Here is a 15,611-nt window from a genome sequence, read left to right as displayed (position 1 = left end):
ATCCTTGTCATGCTGTGACTGGTGAGCTCAAAACCAGCACTCCAGGTATGACTTCACCAGAACCAGTAGAGAGGCAGGGTCACCTCCCTCCAGCGACTTTTGGCAGCACTCTTCATTACACAGCCCAGGATGGTGATTGCCCTCAAGGGCATGTTTCTGGCTCATGTTCAAGCTATTGACCATCAGGACCCCCAGGTCCTTGACTGATTGTCCCCAGCCTGTGCTGTTCCTGGGCTCTTCCCAGGTACAAGAACTTCATCAAAATGTATCTTCCAATTTTCAGCAGTATTTAGGTTGGGAGTCTTTCTAAAGAAAATTTAAAAATGTATCTGAAAAATATATGCTTGATCATACTGTGTTATATCTGTAAAGGTTTTGTACATTCTCATAAGCATGTACTTCTTATAGATGAGATATTGAGATGGGGAGTCTGATCCAATTCTTATGTTCCAAAAACAAACAAAAAAGACAAAAAACTCCATAGCTGTATTCAAGCATGTTTACAAACATACTTACTATAAAAAGTGGGTTATTTTTTTTTAATTGGAAACTTTATACATCTATGACTTTGGAAGGTAATTAATGGAATAGCATGATTAACCAAATAACCTCTACTTCAATAGTTGCATTTTTAAATGTCTTTTTCTATGTAGGTGAAAATTTCACTTAAATGCCCAAGCATACGCTAGATCTTGTGTATTTCATCATTTATTCTACCACTATTCCATCCACCTAATTTTATTTGCTCATGGTTGGTTGCTCTTGTTTTATTTTTTGCTCTGTCTTGCCTACCAGAGGAGATGATGTTATAAAGCATTCTCAGCTACTAGTCTTCTCCCAAGTGGTTTTTAACTGCTGGTCTTTGCCACTTACTGTACTTCACAGAAAAACATTATCCATCTTCATAATGGTTTCAGAGCTCTTTTCTGGGTTTTTTCTTCTAAATAATAATAAAAATTATAGTTGAACTGTCATTTCTTCTTCTGTGATTTCAAAAAGTACTGAGAACAAATTGATGTCACAAAATAGTTAATGTTAAAGAAATAAAGCTGAAGAGTACTGAAACTGAACACAAGAAGTTGTTTAAAAAACAACAGAAGAAAACCTGAGACATAATCTCATTTTGGCTGTTTAATCCTTGGCCACAACTGTATAAATTTGCAGGTGTTAAATTATTGAGAGAATGGCTTATGAATTTTTGCTTTTCTCACTAGAAACATATGAGGAATTCCATGGAAGAAAATAAGCTTTGACTAACAGACTATGAATTTAAAACAGTATATTTTCTAGTTCATATAAAATCTTATGTGAATGCAAAATATAATGCTGATCAGCCTTAATTTATGTTGCATTTTATGACTGTGTTAAAACAGGAAATAAAACCAGTAACAAGAATGTTTAGTTACATTGTTTTCCTTGAACTGGAAGCCCTCGATGAAATTATTCTGTTGTGGTCTTAGAGTGATTAGATTAGTTAAACAAAAATTAATGTGATTTGAACTGTTTTATTTCAGATTTGTATAAAAATATATTGGAGTACTTACCCTGTTAATTTGCCCCAAAGTTATGAAAGAAAATTGTATATAATGTACTGTCTTGTGCACTTGTTATTATTCATTTCATTTACCGTTTTTGTTTCTCTGAAAAAACCTAACCCAGCAGATTTGTTGGTTGTTACATGCTAAATCTTTTATTGCTTTTGAACTGCGTTAAATATGATTATACAGAAGGTCTTAAAAGCCTCTTTTCTAAATGAAAGATATTTTTTTACCTCCCTTCCTTCTTCCCCCTTCAGACAACCTAATTTTGAGTTGCTTTACCAGCCTATTATTGTATAATTTCCTTATATTTCACATAGAATGTCTTACTAAGCCTGTATCATTTTTGTTACAGTGTGATGTAAACTCAAAAGTGACTGAGCTGACCAGTGGGTATTTTCTCTGGTTGTTCAGTGCACACAAAAAAACCAACTGTTGGGAACCATTCCCTGTTTGCTTAAGGTTGTGCCATTTGAGTGGTTGAAAAGGATATTAAAGTGTTCCTGACCTAGTTGTATGTGAGGTTTTTTCAGGCACTTCAAGTGGGTTTTTTTGCTGTTTTTTCCTCTTCTCCCTTTCCATTGCAAGATCTCATAAACATGTTTACCCTTGTCTTTCTGTGAATTACTGGAGTCCTGACTGATGTACTACCATTTCAATGTCTCCTTCTGCAGGCTATTAAATGTGCTGTGCTGTGAGCTCAATACCCTTTTACTCTTGGAGACTCAGTATAAAGTGTCACAAGTTTTACTAACTGCTCAGGAGGAAAATGTCACAGAAACTTTAGAAGGACCAGGGTAAGAAGTGATTGATGTAAATGTTATTTTAACTATCAAACTCTTCTCCTGAGAACAAATACATAAATGCTTTAGTAGCTTTAAACGTACAAATGCTTTCACTTAAACTGGCTTGTAATGTCCGTAAATTTCCTTACATGCAGGTTTGTCAGCAATTTTAAATTATGAAAAGAATAATAGCCTTCTCTTTCTCCCATGTTCACCCCAAAAGTATAAAAAATAAAAAAGCAATTTCTTTTTTACTTCTTAGTTATATTACTCTTAAGTTGTTTCTAAAACAAAAAGTGTTTAAAACTTGTGAAAATAAGTATGCCTTCTAATTTTATATATTTTTTAATGTTATGTATTTAATATAAAATCAGGGTATTTTAATGTTCATGAATTACAGGCATCATACTTTGGGGTTTTTATGGGGGAGTATTTTTGTTCTTGTTGTTATTGTTTGGTTTGTAGCTTTGTCAACTCTCCAACAGCTTATTTGTAGCTCAGTCAACTCCCCAGCTTCTATGACTTTCCACTGCTGTCTTCTAAATAAAATTGCATAGTGCATCCTTTCAAAAGAAAAAAAGTATTTTTGGGACGGAAGCGGACAGTCATTTAGTTACTGACGTTTTTTCCTTTCTCATGGCATGCTGAGTTTGAAGTATTTTCCTCTTACTGTTTGTTATATGGGACCATTACAGAATGTAAGTCAAACAGTTTGGATGAAGATGATAGTTATTTACTATTTGAACATGAAAGCTGCTATTTCCCTTCTAAGGAAAAACAAACTTTTATTAAGAAACTTGGTGAATAAAACCTGGATGTTACTGCTTTCAAAGATTTTGTACCTTGGGCTGCACCGTGATTTCAGAAAGCAAGTTGTCTCCGTTTCAAGTAGTGAGCAACTCTGCTTATTTGTGACAGCAGAAATATACTGGTAGGCAAAATAAGGAGCAAATTTTTATGGTCCATTAACTGTCACTGCCCTAATTATATAATTTTTTATGTGACATAAGAAAATCTCTGAGATTTTCTACTCTTTTGGGTCCAGTAATTGCTCAACTTTTTCTAATCAGTAGTAGGTAGGGAAGCACACAGAACAATGCTTGGAGACAACTCAAAATACCTAATGTTTCTGTTTATTGATGCCTATTTGTATTCCAGCCTGTGTTTTAACTCTGGTATGTTTCTCAAAATATTCTTGCTTCTTTAAGTTTTCTGAATTAAATAGTCAATAAATCAAAGCTTGTCATTTTTAAAGGTTTGTTGTGTTTTGTTTGGGGTTTTTCCACAGAGTTTTTATAATTGATGGTCTGTCAGTGGAGAGAAACCATGTTCTTGTAAGGATAAATCTGATTGGAGGACCACAGGAAAGGATATTGCCTTTGAGAGAATTAGATAAGGTTAGAATTTTAAGTTTACCAGTTTCTTTCTGTACCTTTTGCCTTCATTAACTGAACATTTTTGCTGATAATTAAGCATGTGAAAAATTATTTAACACCAGACCACCTTTAGCTTTATGAAGTGTTAATATTTTAAAGAAGTGATACACTGAGCAAATACATTGCTCCCACTATCTGGGGATTGCCATGTACCTAGGAGATGCTATGTTCAGATGACATCTTTATTTTGCTCCATTTTAATGTTACTTTTTAAGTGAACGCAATTTGTTTGGATTTTTCCTTTTATATTTCTGTGGTTTCTTTACTAACTTTCCATTTATCTTTGTATTATTTGATATTTTTTCCATTCTTGGGTTCTTATATGCAGTATCTAATACCTAGAGCTTTCATTAATGTTCTAACAAAGGAGTGTTTGTCAGGCAACTTCTTTAAATGTTCTACTTCTCGCTGGCTGTCAGTCTCATAAAGATGAAATGCAGATTACTGTCAGCACAACAAAGACACCTAAATCAATATATAAAGTTGGAAATACAGTTTAGTAGGTTGTTGGGGTTTCTTTTTTATATTTTTTGTAAAACTTGCAATTTCCTTTGTGGTTGAAAAAAGGAACTGTAAAATCAAAACTGTCAGTGATATATATGCCATAAAAGAATTATATTCTCAAAGCTTTTTGGATTTTCTATCCTTTTTTTTTGGTGATAGCACATCTCATTGGAAGTTGTAGTATCAAACAATTTTGGTGCATAGGCTGTAATTCTGGGAACTGTACCTTTGTTAATCGAGAAAAAGCTATTAATGTTTCTGTTAAATTAATTTATTTCTGTTCCTGTTTCTAGGACAGCGGTCTATATCCTTGGCCAATGTTTTCATCGCTCCCTGTGCCAAAGTGCTATCTTGCAGAAATTCCTAGGAAAGCTGAATCCAGACAAGGTATGTAGAAAGCATGCGAGCAGTGTAGATTTCATGCAAGTATCTCAGTCAATTAAAAAATTTTCTTATTCCTTCCTCCCTGCACCCTGCTCCCCACGCTCATGTCCCACTGATCATAATCTCATGAAAGACTTAAGGTTATTTCAATGCTGGCTGCAATTGTAGCTAAATAAGTTGGTTTAGTTTTGCTTGTCTGGCTTTGTGCAACTGTCAATCTGGAAAGCTGTTTGGTAATCTAATTCTTATGCACACTTCAAGATTAACCTCCTGTACTCGTTTCTGGTGGGTGACTCATAAGGTACATTTATATCATCTCTCTAGTAACTGAAGCAAGACAGTTTGCTTAAACTGCAGAGTTCTTTGTACACTATTTTCGTGATTCACATCCCTGTGTTTACTGAGCTTGGTGGTGTGTGAAATAGACAGCGTTTAAGGATAGTTGGTTTCCACATTGAACATCAATTTGGAATGTGAGCAGACTGAAGATTCCTTTGAAGAGCTACCTAGGCACAGCAGTTTAATTCGCACAGAGAAACTCTTTAAAGGTTTTAGTTTGCGTAGACAATGCAAAAGAATCAGGTGAATTGTTTGGTAAATAAATAAGTCATTGTATTTATCCATGTTTACTATCTCCCCGAGATGAACTTATTAGAAATTATGAATTTCCTTAGCAGAGACAGATTTACAGAAGTGATAGAAATTTTATATTAACTGTGGACTATAAAATAGTCTGTTTGTAGACATCTGGGGGGAAAAAATTAAAAGGTGATTTCCTACTCTGACCAGAAGAAAGGCCATATAGTTATAAAAGAAGGGAGTTTTCTGTATCTTAGCTTTTTAAATACTGTTCCAGGCTTCCCAAGGCAAGTTTCATAAGACAACAATCAGATAATGATGAAGTGGGTGTTTTCAAGGAGGCAGTAGTGTTGTTCTTGGGTTGGAAAAGCATATTGTATTATTATTATTGTTATTCTCAGAATGTGTTCAAAGGATCCCTCAGTTCTCTTGTTCAGAATAATTCTGTTGCTCATCATTACCCAGTGGGCCAATGAAATAAATATTACAGTTATCACATTTGTGGATGACAGCCAACTAAGTAAACTTGCGTAAAACTTTGATTAAAAGTAAATTTGCTGAAATGAAGTGTCAAAGGTTTTCAAATGAGTTTGAAAAATTGAAATCAAAGAAATATTTTAATTTGGAATGGCATTTTTGATGTTAAGGGTAACTGAAGTAAGATTATATAACTGCAAAATGAACAGAATGTTTGGTAGTGGCATCAAAATATTTTGTGTTTGTTGTTTGAAAATAAAAGGGAAATAAACCATTGAAAGTGTTCTATTTCAGTGCTAGGTTAAAAACACAACAAGCCACTCAATTGTGAACATAGGATTTGCCAGACCGAAGCTTTCAGGATGTGCAAGTTATTTTGAAAGAAAGCATTAGAATAAATAGATCAAAAATTAAAATAATGAGATTCATAAATTGCAATTGTAGTGCTTGCAAAAAAAGAAATCAAGAGCATGAATAGAAAATGGAGAATATCTGAACTGTATTTTTAAGCACTATTATATGGCAGCAATAGAAGTTTTCTTTCACAAGAGAGTTTAAAAATGCGATTACAAGATGGATCCATGAGTTACATTTGTACAAGATCTTACAACTTTATTGTTGTGCATATTCAGAATTCATATTGTGTGCTACTCCGATTGCTTGGAGTTTAGAAAAATACTTGTAGAATTTTCATTCTGCTTCAGGGTTCACACAGACTTCTGACTGGCAAGAGTTCTGCAGTCATTGTGTGAGTGGGAATGCATGACTGCTTCATTGTATCTGTTGACAAGGATTGAGGGCCAGCACAATGTCTGTTTCCTGAACCTGCCTGTGTTCAGATTTCATGCTGTAGTGTTTCATTATGTAACCTGTGAGGTATCATTCTGGTGCCCTTATTTTGGTGTTTCTATGACATGAATAATTAAGACTGGTAGATTCTTAGTACTGTTAAAGAATGTATAGTTTCTTTGGCTGAAAAAGCTGTAACTGTAACTGTCATCCTGTCTGTCCTGACCTCTTATTCATGTCCTCTTTTATTGCTGAAGAGGATTTCACCTTTTCTTTGTACTTTGAAAATATATCCTATATACATCACATAATTGTGATGGCACATGTAAAAACATAACCTGAGTTGATTTTTTTAGTATATTTATATAATAGATGGAGATGGCTTGTGAGCATTTAAAAAAAAAAAAAAAAGATTTACAGATGTGCCTTGAATATGGTACTGCTAATAGTCCTGTTTATGACGCTCCTTTCTGATGGAGTTGAATGACAGATGCTATAACAGAATATTTTGGAACTAGTGTGGCCAAGCTGAGGTCAGGGAAAAGGAAGCTTCATTTCCAGATCTCAGGACTTCTTTTATTCTGTATCTGGTATAATGGAAACCATGGATAAAACTGAAAGTAGCTTATGAGTGGTGGTTAATTAAAAGGACTTGTTCACATGGAGATTTCCAGCATGAAAACCCAAGAAGTGGGTAGGGGCTTTATTCTATAAATTCTTTTGAAGAACAGTGCTAAATGTGCAACACTGACACCTTACGGTTCAGCTGTAATAAAAAGCAGAGCAGTGGTAAATCTGGCATTGTATGGAACCTGTTTTCTAGCACAAAGGCCTGAAGGTTGTATGTAACAGAGCTCTTCTTTTAACACTCTTGCTTTTATTCTATTCTGTGCTATTATAGTGATCACAGACCCTGGCAAGAGCATATTTTGACTCACTGAATATAAAAGGACTCTATTGTAATTTAGTAACTGCACTGATGTAGTAGAGTATCTCTTTGAGGACACTTTGAGTAAGCAGACTTGCTCCAAAAATATGTTTGTATTTGAGGAAAACTTGCAGTGCGTCAATGTTTACAAATATCTGTCCTGGCTTTACAGGTGCTAGGTATTGTTTGTGTGGTATATGAGTCTGCAGGAAAGGATTTATGGAAAAATAAATTTGGTTGATTGTATGTTAATATGCTCTAATAATTTCAGCCAGTAGTTAGAGTTTGAAAACTACTGGATAGCCATATGCTAATGATTCACTTCTGTCAAAGATAACTTATAGTGAAACTTCAAATGATTTATGTGGATCATTATTTATATGTGAAAATTAATTATGCCATTTCTACTTGTTTACACTCCAGCAAGAAACCCTGTTGCTTTTCATGTTTATTTGTTCAATTATTATTTTATTAAGGTAATTTGAGGAACAACTATTAAGTAATTTTCAAAGAGTGATATTTATATTCAGGAAACAACTGTGTAAAGATTTTTTTTGAACTTGTAATATTAACTATAGTGTCGATTATTAAAAGTTAAACTCTTTACAAGGCTATTAAACTGTAATATTCACTCTTCTATTTGTACAGAATATGTTTTTCTTTTCTACTCCTAGCTCTGCAATTATGACAGTTGGTAATGACTGTGGCTGAAGAATATTTTCTGTAAATGTCCTGCAGTGATGCATTCACTGCTTGACATTTCCCTAAACTTGGGTATTCCACCATTCATTAATTATTTTTAATTATTTTCTTCTGAAATCATACATTCCAGAATTGGTACCAAAAATATGGTTATTTGTTATCAAAATAATTTTGCCAATTTATCTCAGCCACTGTTATCTGAGTTCTTTGCTTTAAACTTCTAACTTGAATGGGAACATGCTGCCATGTTTACAGTTTGATTTCATTGAGGGTTTCTTGTTTGTTTGCTTGTTTGTTTTGTTTGGTTTTGTTTTTTTAATCTGATTTTATTCTTTTTTTTAATACCTGGTATTAGCAGTGTTTAAGTTTTTTTTTAATTTTCTCTGTCAAAGAATCAGCTGTATTATCTTCTCTGTTATTCCTTATAATGTCACATAAATGCCTCTATCACCTACGCTTCTTTGACTTGTACTCCTTTTTATATTTGCCGTGATATTAATGTACAAGTTTGTTGCCTTTTGCTTTTAAGTCCACTCAATTAAAAAAAGATGAAAGAGTAGTAAGGTCTATGAGAAATGCACATTAGCTTTCCTTAATTATACATCTCTATATGGATTTGTTTCTATGTACTAGCCGAAAAATTGTAGTCAGGTTATTAATCTCTCAGTTTAGATTTTGAATAAGATATGCATGGATTTACAGATCTTAGTTATTAATCACAGAAAAACACTTCTGCCACAAAGCACAGTCAGATGAGAAGGTGCTTGTTGCATTTCTTATGTTTTATAAAACATTGATGAATTTTTCTGTGTCTTACTAGCTTTAGAAGATCTAAACAAGCTAGCTGAAGAATTATTTGAAGAAGTATAAAGCAGCATCTTTTAGAAAAGGGAGATCAATTTAAACTTGCTGTTATGATTCAGTGGTTCAGATTTCATACGTGTGGAAGTGTAACTTATTTATAGTGCAATTTCATAGCTTCGTAAACTAGTGAATGTGGGAGTTTTGTTTTTGTTTTTTTTCATGGGATTACACAGAACAACCAATGCTAGCACAAGGTAAGTACAAGTAATGGATGGGATGGCAAAATATAGCTACGTGTGAAGAAGAGAGCAGAAGTGCAGCAGATTAGTTAAATTGACATTAGCTTCTTTTCAATGATGTCCATATTTAAAAGCTTGCTAGCTTTTAAATTACTAAGACCTACCTCAGTAGAGGAAGGTGTTAGTCATTTTCTTCCTCATATTTTCTCTTCTTTCTATTTTTTTCTCCTTCCCCTATTCCCTCACCTTGTATCCTTCACGTCATTCAGAAGGTCTAGTATTTTTTCAGGAAAAAAATCAAATTCAAGTCATTAATTTAGAATAACTTGTGAACTCATTTAGTGACAAACCAGAAAAGATAAGAAATAAAAGCAGGACATCTGTTTCTCTGTGTTGGTGGGTTTGGAACATCTCTAGTGGTAGTGGTAGTGTGACAGCCTGCCCTCAGTAACACATAATATACATAGCCCAGAACTATGTTGTTCCTTAAGTTTCAGCTACAGGGTAATACTGTTGGACAAGTTGTAGTTGCCTACAGAATTGTGAAAGCAAGCTGCTGTTTTTTAGATATGAGTGTTTGGAAGCAATTGTCATTCCAAAAAACCCCCAAGGTTCTGTCTTTTTTTTTTTTTTTTTTTTTTTTGTACTATGATGACCTGCTGGCAGAAGTGATAGTCCACATTTAATGACAAGTTAAGGGAAGCAGTGGTTTACCTGGAAGAAAATAAGCTGCAGTGAGTTTCCACAGTATGATACCAGTTTCAGTTTGTACTGGATATATTAAATACATGACTGCACCACAGTATCTTGGTTGCATGGATCTCTGGTACATGGACTGATTAAGTGTCAGCTTGTAGTCTCTGATCCTTGTCTGCCAAACTGAATTACTGCAATCCTTGAGGAAGTAAAATAGCTATTTAACTTGTATCAAGGAGTGTTTCTTTGCAGCTCCAGGATTTTCTTCAATACTCAACTGTTTCAGAAATAACAAAAAAGGGCAGAGAAAGAACTAGAAATCCTACTGATAATACTGTAAGAGTTAAATCCTTCTTCACGTTAAATTTTCATAAGTAAGCTGTTCTAAGCATGACTGTGTGTTATTTGGGAATATACTGAGGACTTATTTATTTGAGAATAACAAAGAGATTTCAGGTTAATTAATTTGGAGGCATTATTAATGATAATAATCAAGTTATTATAATAAGATTGTTTTGAAATGTTATGTATTGTATAATAAATTCCAATGACAGGGATACAATCTACTAATTAGAAATCATTAAGGTTTTTAGATGAGCTTAAAATAAATTGCATGCAAAATCATAATTCTGTTGAAAATATTATAATAATCTAAAAAGAATAGGATCATTTGAAAAGAATGTTTTGAAATAGAAATGGTATAAAGAAGTAAAAGTACCAGCAAATATTTTTCATATCCATAGACTGGCTCAAACTATTGACACTTGATCTGGTTTAGGGCAAATTTAGGGAGGAAATCTCTGGAGAGGTTTCTCTAGAAAGCAGATTCAAGCGGCCCCTCCTTCCACCAGTTTGGGAGAAAAAATTTCCTTCAAGAAAAATGGAAAAAATTTTATTTAACAAGCAAAGTACTTGCAAACATGAAAAATGTGTAATATTAATTGTCCAACAGCAGAGGGATTGTACACAGCTGGAGTGAATGCATGTGCATTTGCTTTGTGTCAGGTATCATCTTTATTTTTCTCCTCCAGATGGCCAGAAAGTGTTTCATAGCAGCATCAAGGACTCTGGGAGCCAAGTTACCTGGTAGTTGCCAAGTGCCCTGGCAGCCAAGAGGGCGAGCTGTGTCCTGGGGGGCATGAGGCACAGCATTGTCAGCTGGGCAAGGAGGGGATTGTCCCGTGCTGGGGGCAGTTTTGGGCACCACAACATAAAAAAGACATTAAGCCATAAGAGAGTGTCCAGAAGAGGGCAGCAAGGAGGGTGGATGTCTGAAGGGGGGAGCTTTAAATGGAGTGGTTGAGGTCATTTGGTCTGTTCAGCCTGGAGGAGACCTCACTGTGATCTTCAAAATCCTTGCAAGTGGAAGGGGAGGGGTAGGCACTGATCTTTTCACACTTGTGATCAATGACAGGATTTGAGGAAATGGTATGATGCTGAGTCAGGGGAGGTTTGGATTAGACATCAGGAAAATGCTATTCATCCAGAGGGTGGTTGGGTACTGGTACAGGCCTCTCGAGGCAATGGTCACAGCAACAAGCTGTGAGTTCAGGAAGTGTTTGGACAACACTCTCAGGCACACGGTGTATTTTGGGGTGCCCTGAATAGGGCCAGGAGTTGAACTTGATGATTCTGATGGGTCCCTTCCAACTTGGCTTATTCTGTGACTGTATAATAGAAAAGCAAAAGCCATGAACACAGACAAAGCAAAATTAATTCACTGCATCCAGGTGGCAGGCAGGTGTTCAGCCATCTGCAGGAAAGCAGGACCCCATCACCTGTAATGGTTACTTAGGGAGACAAATGCAATCATAGAAATAATTAGGTTTGAAAAGACCACAGATATTATTGAGTCCAGCCTTTGAACACCACCATGTCAACTGTTATCATGTCAGCATCACTCAGAATGCTCCTCCCTTTCCTTTTTCTTCCCCCGACTTTATATACTGACCATGTCATATGGTATGAAATACCTCTTTGGTCAGTTTGGGTCACCTGTCCCAGCTTTGTCTCCTCCCAATTTCCCGTGCACCCCTGGCCTCCTTGCTGGGGTAGCAGTAGGAAAGCAGAAAAGGCCAAATCTGTATAAGCTCTGCTCTGCTGACACAGATCTCTAGAACATCTCTAGATTATCTGCAGCACAAATCCAAAGCATTGCCCCATATCAGCCGTGTGAAGAAAATTAATTCTACCCCAGCCAAAATAAGCACAAAATCCCATCAGTAAATAGAATGTTTTGTATAAAGCAGAATGTCATCAGTTTTAGGACTGCTTCTCTGGTTTAATTGTCTTAGGAAAAGGCATATTTATGTAGTCTTTTCTTAAGAGGTCTGAAATACATGTGGCTATGGAGTTGGGGCTACATGATCTTTGAGGTCCCTTTAAACTCAAACTATTCTGTCAGTGTATGATCATTATAGAATAACACTAATTTTTCATTTCTTCTAGATAAAGATCTTGACAAGCTCTTAAAACTCTTAAGAAGTCCAGACAAGCCAACTGGGTGGGCAGAAGTTTGTAGAAAACAGTTCTGCAAAGTCATGAAAACCAGACCAGATAGCATCAGTGGACCAAGTGAGTATGACTTAAGAAGTTTAACAAATAAGGCAGACAAAAGACTACTATTAAGCAACTAATTATTTTCATTGAGGAGTACATTATCTATACAAGTAGTCCATAATTCTATGTTGATTATGAAAACTATTTCAATGGTATTTTCCCAAGAAAGCAAGGTTTATGCATTTTATGTCCTATTTTTCACTTTACGACTATTATCCCTCTATGTTGTCAGTGAAACTTGACAGAGAAAGAGAGCTCAAATACAAGTCTTTGTTCCAGATCTTTAAAGGGTCCATTATTGAGATACTGAGAAAATGAAAATGAAAGCTTGAAAGAAAACAGACTTTTCTCAGAGACTAGTGAATGAGTTAACATGGGTTGGTAAATTATATTAATGGGCAATTTCTGAAAAAGAAAAATCAGAATTAAACCATACTAAGCATCAAAGAATTCATTCATTCAGGTTTTTCTTAATTTTCATATGCATTTCTAATGAACAGTATGATCATGAAGTGCTATAGCTCAGTAAAAAGCCAAAGCAAAAACACTGATCATTGATACGACATAAATCATCTGAAGTAAGACATAATAATTCCCTTGTGATATATAAGCTTGTGTAGCCATAAAGAAGTGAAGTGTTCTCAGAAACTTCAGGCTTCTATTCCTATAGGAATTCTGATTATGGTCACTTGTTTACAGGTGCCCAAGGTTTCCCTTTATGTTATTTAGATAAGCAGTTAATACAACTGGCTGTTGCAAATCTCTTCAGATGTTCTGTATCTGCTTGGAGATATTTCAGAAGCAGCAAAATATTGCAGCTCTGTGGTTTGAGACAACATCATGTTTGCTGAATCACTTTACAAGAGACAGCTGTACTGCCGTGTATCTTTTGCAGCTTGCAAAGCTCTCCCAAATTTCAGAGGAGTGAGAGACTTCAGTCCAGATGCCCAGAAATCAAAATTTTCTCTATAGTTACAGATGGAGCAATCTCCATGGTTTACAGAACAAAGATGTACACTTGTACTTTCTTTACTGGGCCCATTCTAAGGGAGACTGACATTAACAGGAGTTAAAACAGAATATAATGGGAGAAGATAACATTAGACTCAAGGACTGTATGGAGTAATGTATATTGATTTGTTAAAAATATTCTGTGATCTGGTGTAAGGATTACCAGATGCTGAATCTATAGAACTTGCTTGAACTCCATCAAAAAATTCTTGAGCAAACTGTACAGTATCAATATCTGCAATTCACCCTTCCCATGTTGATTACTCTCTGAGCAACTTGGTCAATACTTTTGTGCTAAATGCTCTGGTAATGCATTGCTTTTGAGATGTCCTTAGACTGGTGTTTTCTCTGCTAAAGCATCACCTCTGACTGTAGCTTTTAAGTAATTTCTGTTCTCAAACATCGAAATCTGTTTTTTGAAAGGCTTTATTGAACTGCTGGAAGGAGATACAAACCTTCCCAGGCTTGCATATCTTTTAATACATCAGGACTGAAAGTCTGGGAATTTTCTTGGTCTCCTAACACAAAACATTGTAGACAATCACCTCCTACAGTCTGGTGTTCTAAGCACAATAAGCAGATGACAAAGGCATTCTTCCAGTCATTCCTTCCATTAAGGTGCCACAGATCTGTGGGTGTTAGGGTGTATAGCTTGTTTTCTTTGGGTCACTTACCAGCAAGAGAACCATGGGGAGAGCCTTTGGCCAGGTTATGTCTTGGCTTCTTTTGGACTACTCATTACAATATTTGTGGCCTCCCTCAAGTGTCTTTAGTACATCTAGAAAAGAACTTTCTGTGTATTTGCATCTAAGCTTTGGCAGAAAAAGAAGCAGGCAAATCAACTCCTCTGAATAAAACCTTAGGTTTATGTAGAAAGTTATTATTCTGTATGAATCTAGGCTTAGCATAGTGCATGTTCAAATAGTTCATATGACTGAGAGATGGCTTGTGGCTTTGGTTTTTTTTTTTCTCTTGAACCAGAATCTCATCTTGACTATTTCAGCCATGCCTTTTTCAATTATCTCCTCCTTTTTGTCCTTCAGATATGGCAGAATGTTGTTTTCTATTCCAGAAACTTCTTTTTTCGTCTGTTCCCAGTTAACATTGTATCAGCATCTGACTTCTGGGCAGATTCAACATCCTTATTCCACTCCCCTTTTAGGAGACTTTAAACCCAAAGCAAAATAAATTAAGGGTGTTGCAGAGATTATATCAATTATATACTAACATTTTTCCCTTCATAATGAGTTATTCTGTCCCCAAATCCTATTCTACTCAAGCTTTATATTCATATGTGATGTGGGTAGGTATAGTAAACTCAGCTAAAATTACTTTCTCCATAGAGTCTTTCAGATTTTCCATCACCTATCACCCTGAGGATCTGGATTTAGATATCCAATATTCTTTAGGGCCTATTAATTTACCTCCAAATTGTTTTTTTCTTAATAAAAACCAATCAACCAAGAAAAGAAAATACAGCAGCTCTTGAACTTGCATGTGAGAACTCACTGTAAAACAGGAATTTTCTCCAGCTTTTATAAATGAAATGTTTGATGGAAGCAGAGTGGTTACAGTAAACACAGTGTTCAGGAATCCTTTAATATTTTGTGAGCTCTGCATCATCTGAGATAGCTCTATCAAAACAGGTTGACAAAAAATACAGTGAGCCTTTGAGGCTGTGTTATTGTTTGTGATGTATGTGTGCTGCAGTCTTTAGCAATTGCAACAAAAAGTTGAAACTAACTGCAGGACTTTCCCCATAGGATAAAGAACCCATAACTGTTGTATGCTTTTGTAGTGGTTTTAGTTCAGGATAACAAAATGCTGATATTGTATTTTCAAAAGAAGTTTTTAGAATAATACAAATTAGATGTTTGTGGTTTTTATTTTTATGTCCTTGATTTTCCAAGGAAGCTTGTTAGAATTTGAGTGAAACAGTGGGTCTTTATGTTATGCAGAAAAAACAATTGCAGATCACAAATTCTTTCTTCTGACCCCCAAGTCAGTTTGAGCCACTGTAAGCAGTGGCACGTGAGTGCACATGAATGTCTGTGCAGGTGTGTAAAGATTTGGTTTGGTTTGAAGGGCTGTTTTTTTCCATTAATAAAGAAAATGCTTGTATATTTATATAACATATGCAATGTTCATCTCTAATGGAAGCACTGTGAGAATTTTTATTA

General features: G+C 35.2%; 1 protein-coding gene across 3 annotated transcripts in view; it reads left to right on the top strand.

The window, feature by feature from the left end:
* TBC1D32 (TBC1 domain family member 32) overlaps positions 1 to 15,611 on the top strand; it is a 74,548-nt gene that overhangs the window by 38,236 nt on the left and 20,701 nt on the right. For all 3 annotated transcript variants that reach the window (XM_063151084.1, XM_063151085.1, XM_063151086.1), the window contains exons 24-27: positions 2,213 to 2,335; positions 3,612 to 3,720; positions 4,557 to 4,650; positions 12,310 to 12,435. In XM_063151084.1, coding sequence (XP_063007154.1) covers positions 2,213 to 2,335; positions 3,612 to 3,720; positions 4,557 to 4,650; positions 12,310 to 12,435 — 452 coding nt within the window. The remainder of the gene's footprint in view (positions 1 to 2,212; positions 2,336 to 3,611; positions 3,721 to 4,556; positions 4,651 to 12,309; positions 12,436 to 15,611) is intronic.

This window comes from Melospiza melodia, chromosome 3, assembly GCF_035770615.1.
Source record: "Melospiza melodia melodia isolate bMelMel2 chromosome 3, bMelMel2.pri, whole genome shotgun sequence".
NCBI classification, from domain to species: domain Eukaryota; kingdom Metazoa; phylum Chordata; class Aves; order Passeriformes; family Passerellidae; genus Melospiza; species Melospiza melodia.
This window is presented reverse-complemented; position numbering and strand designations above follow the sequence as displayed.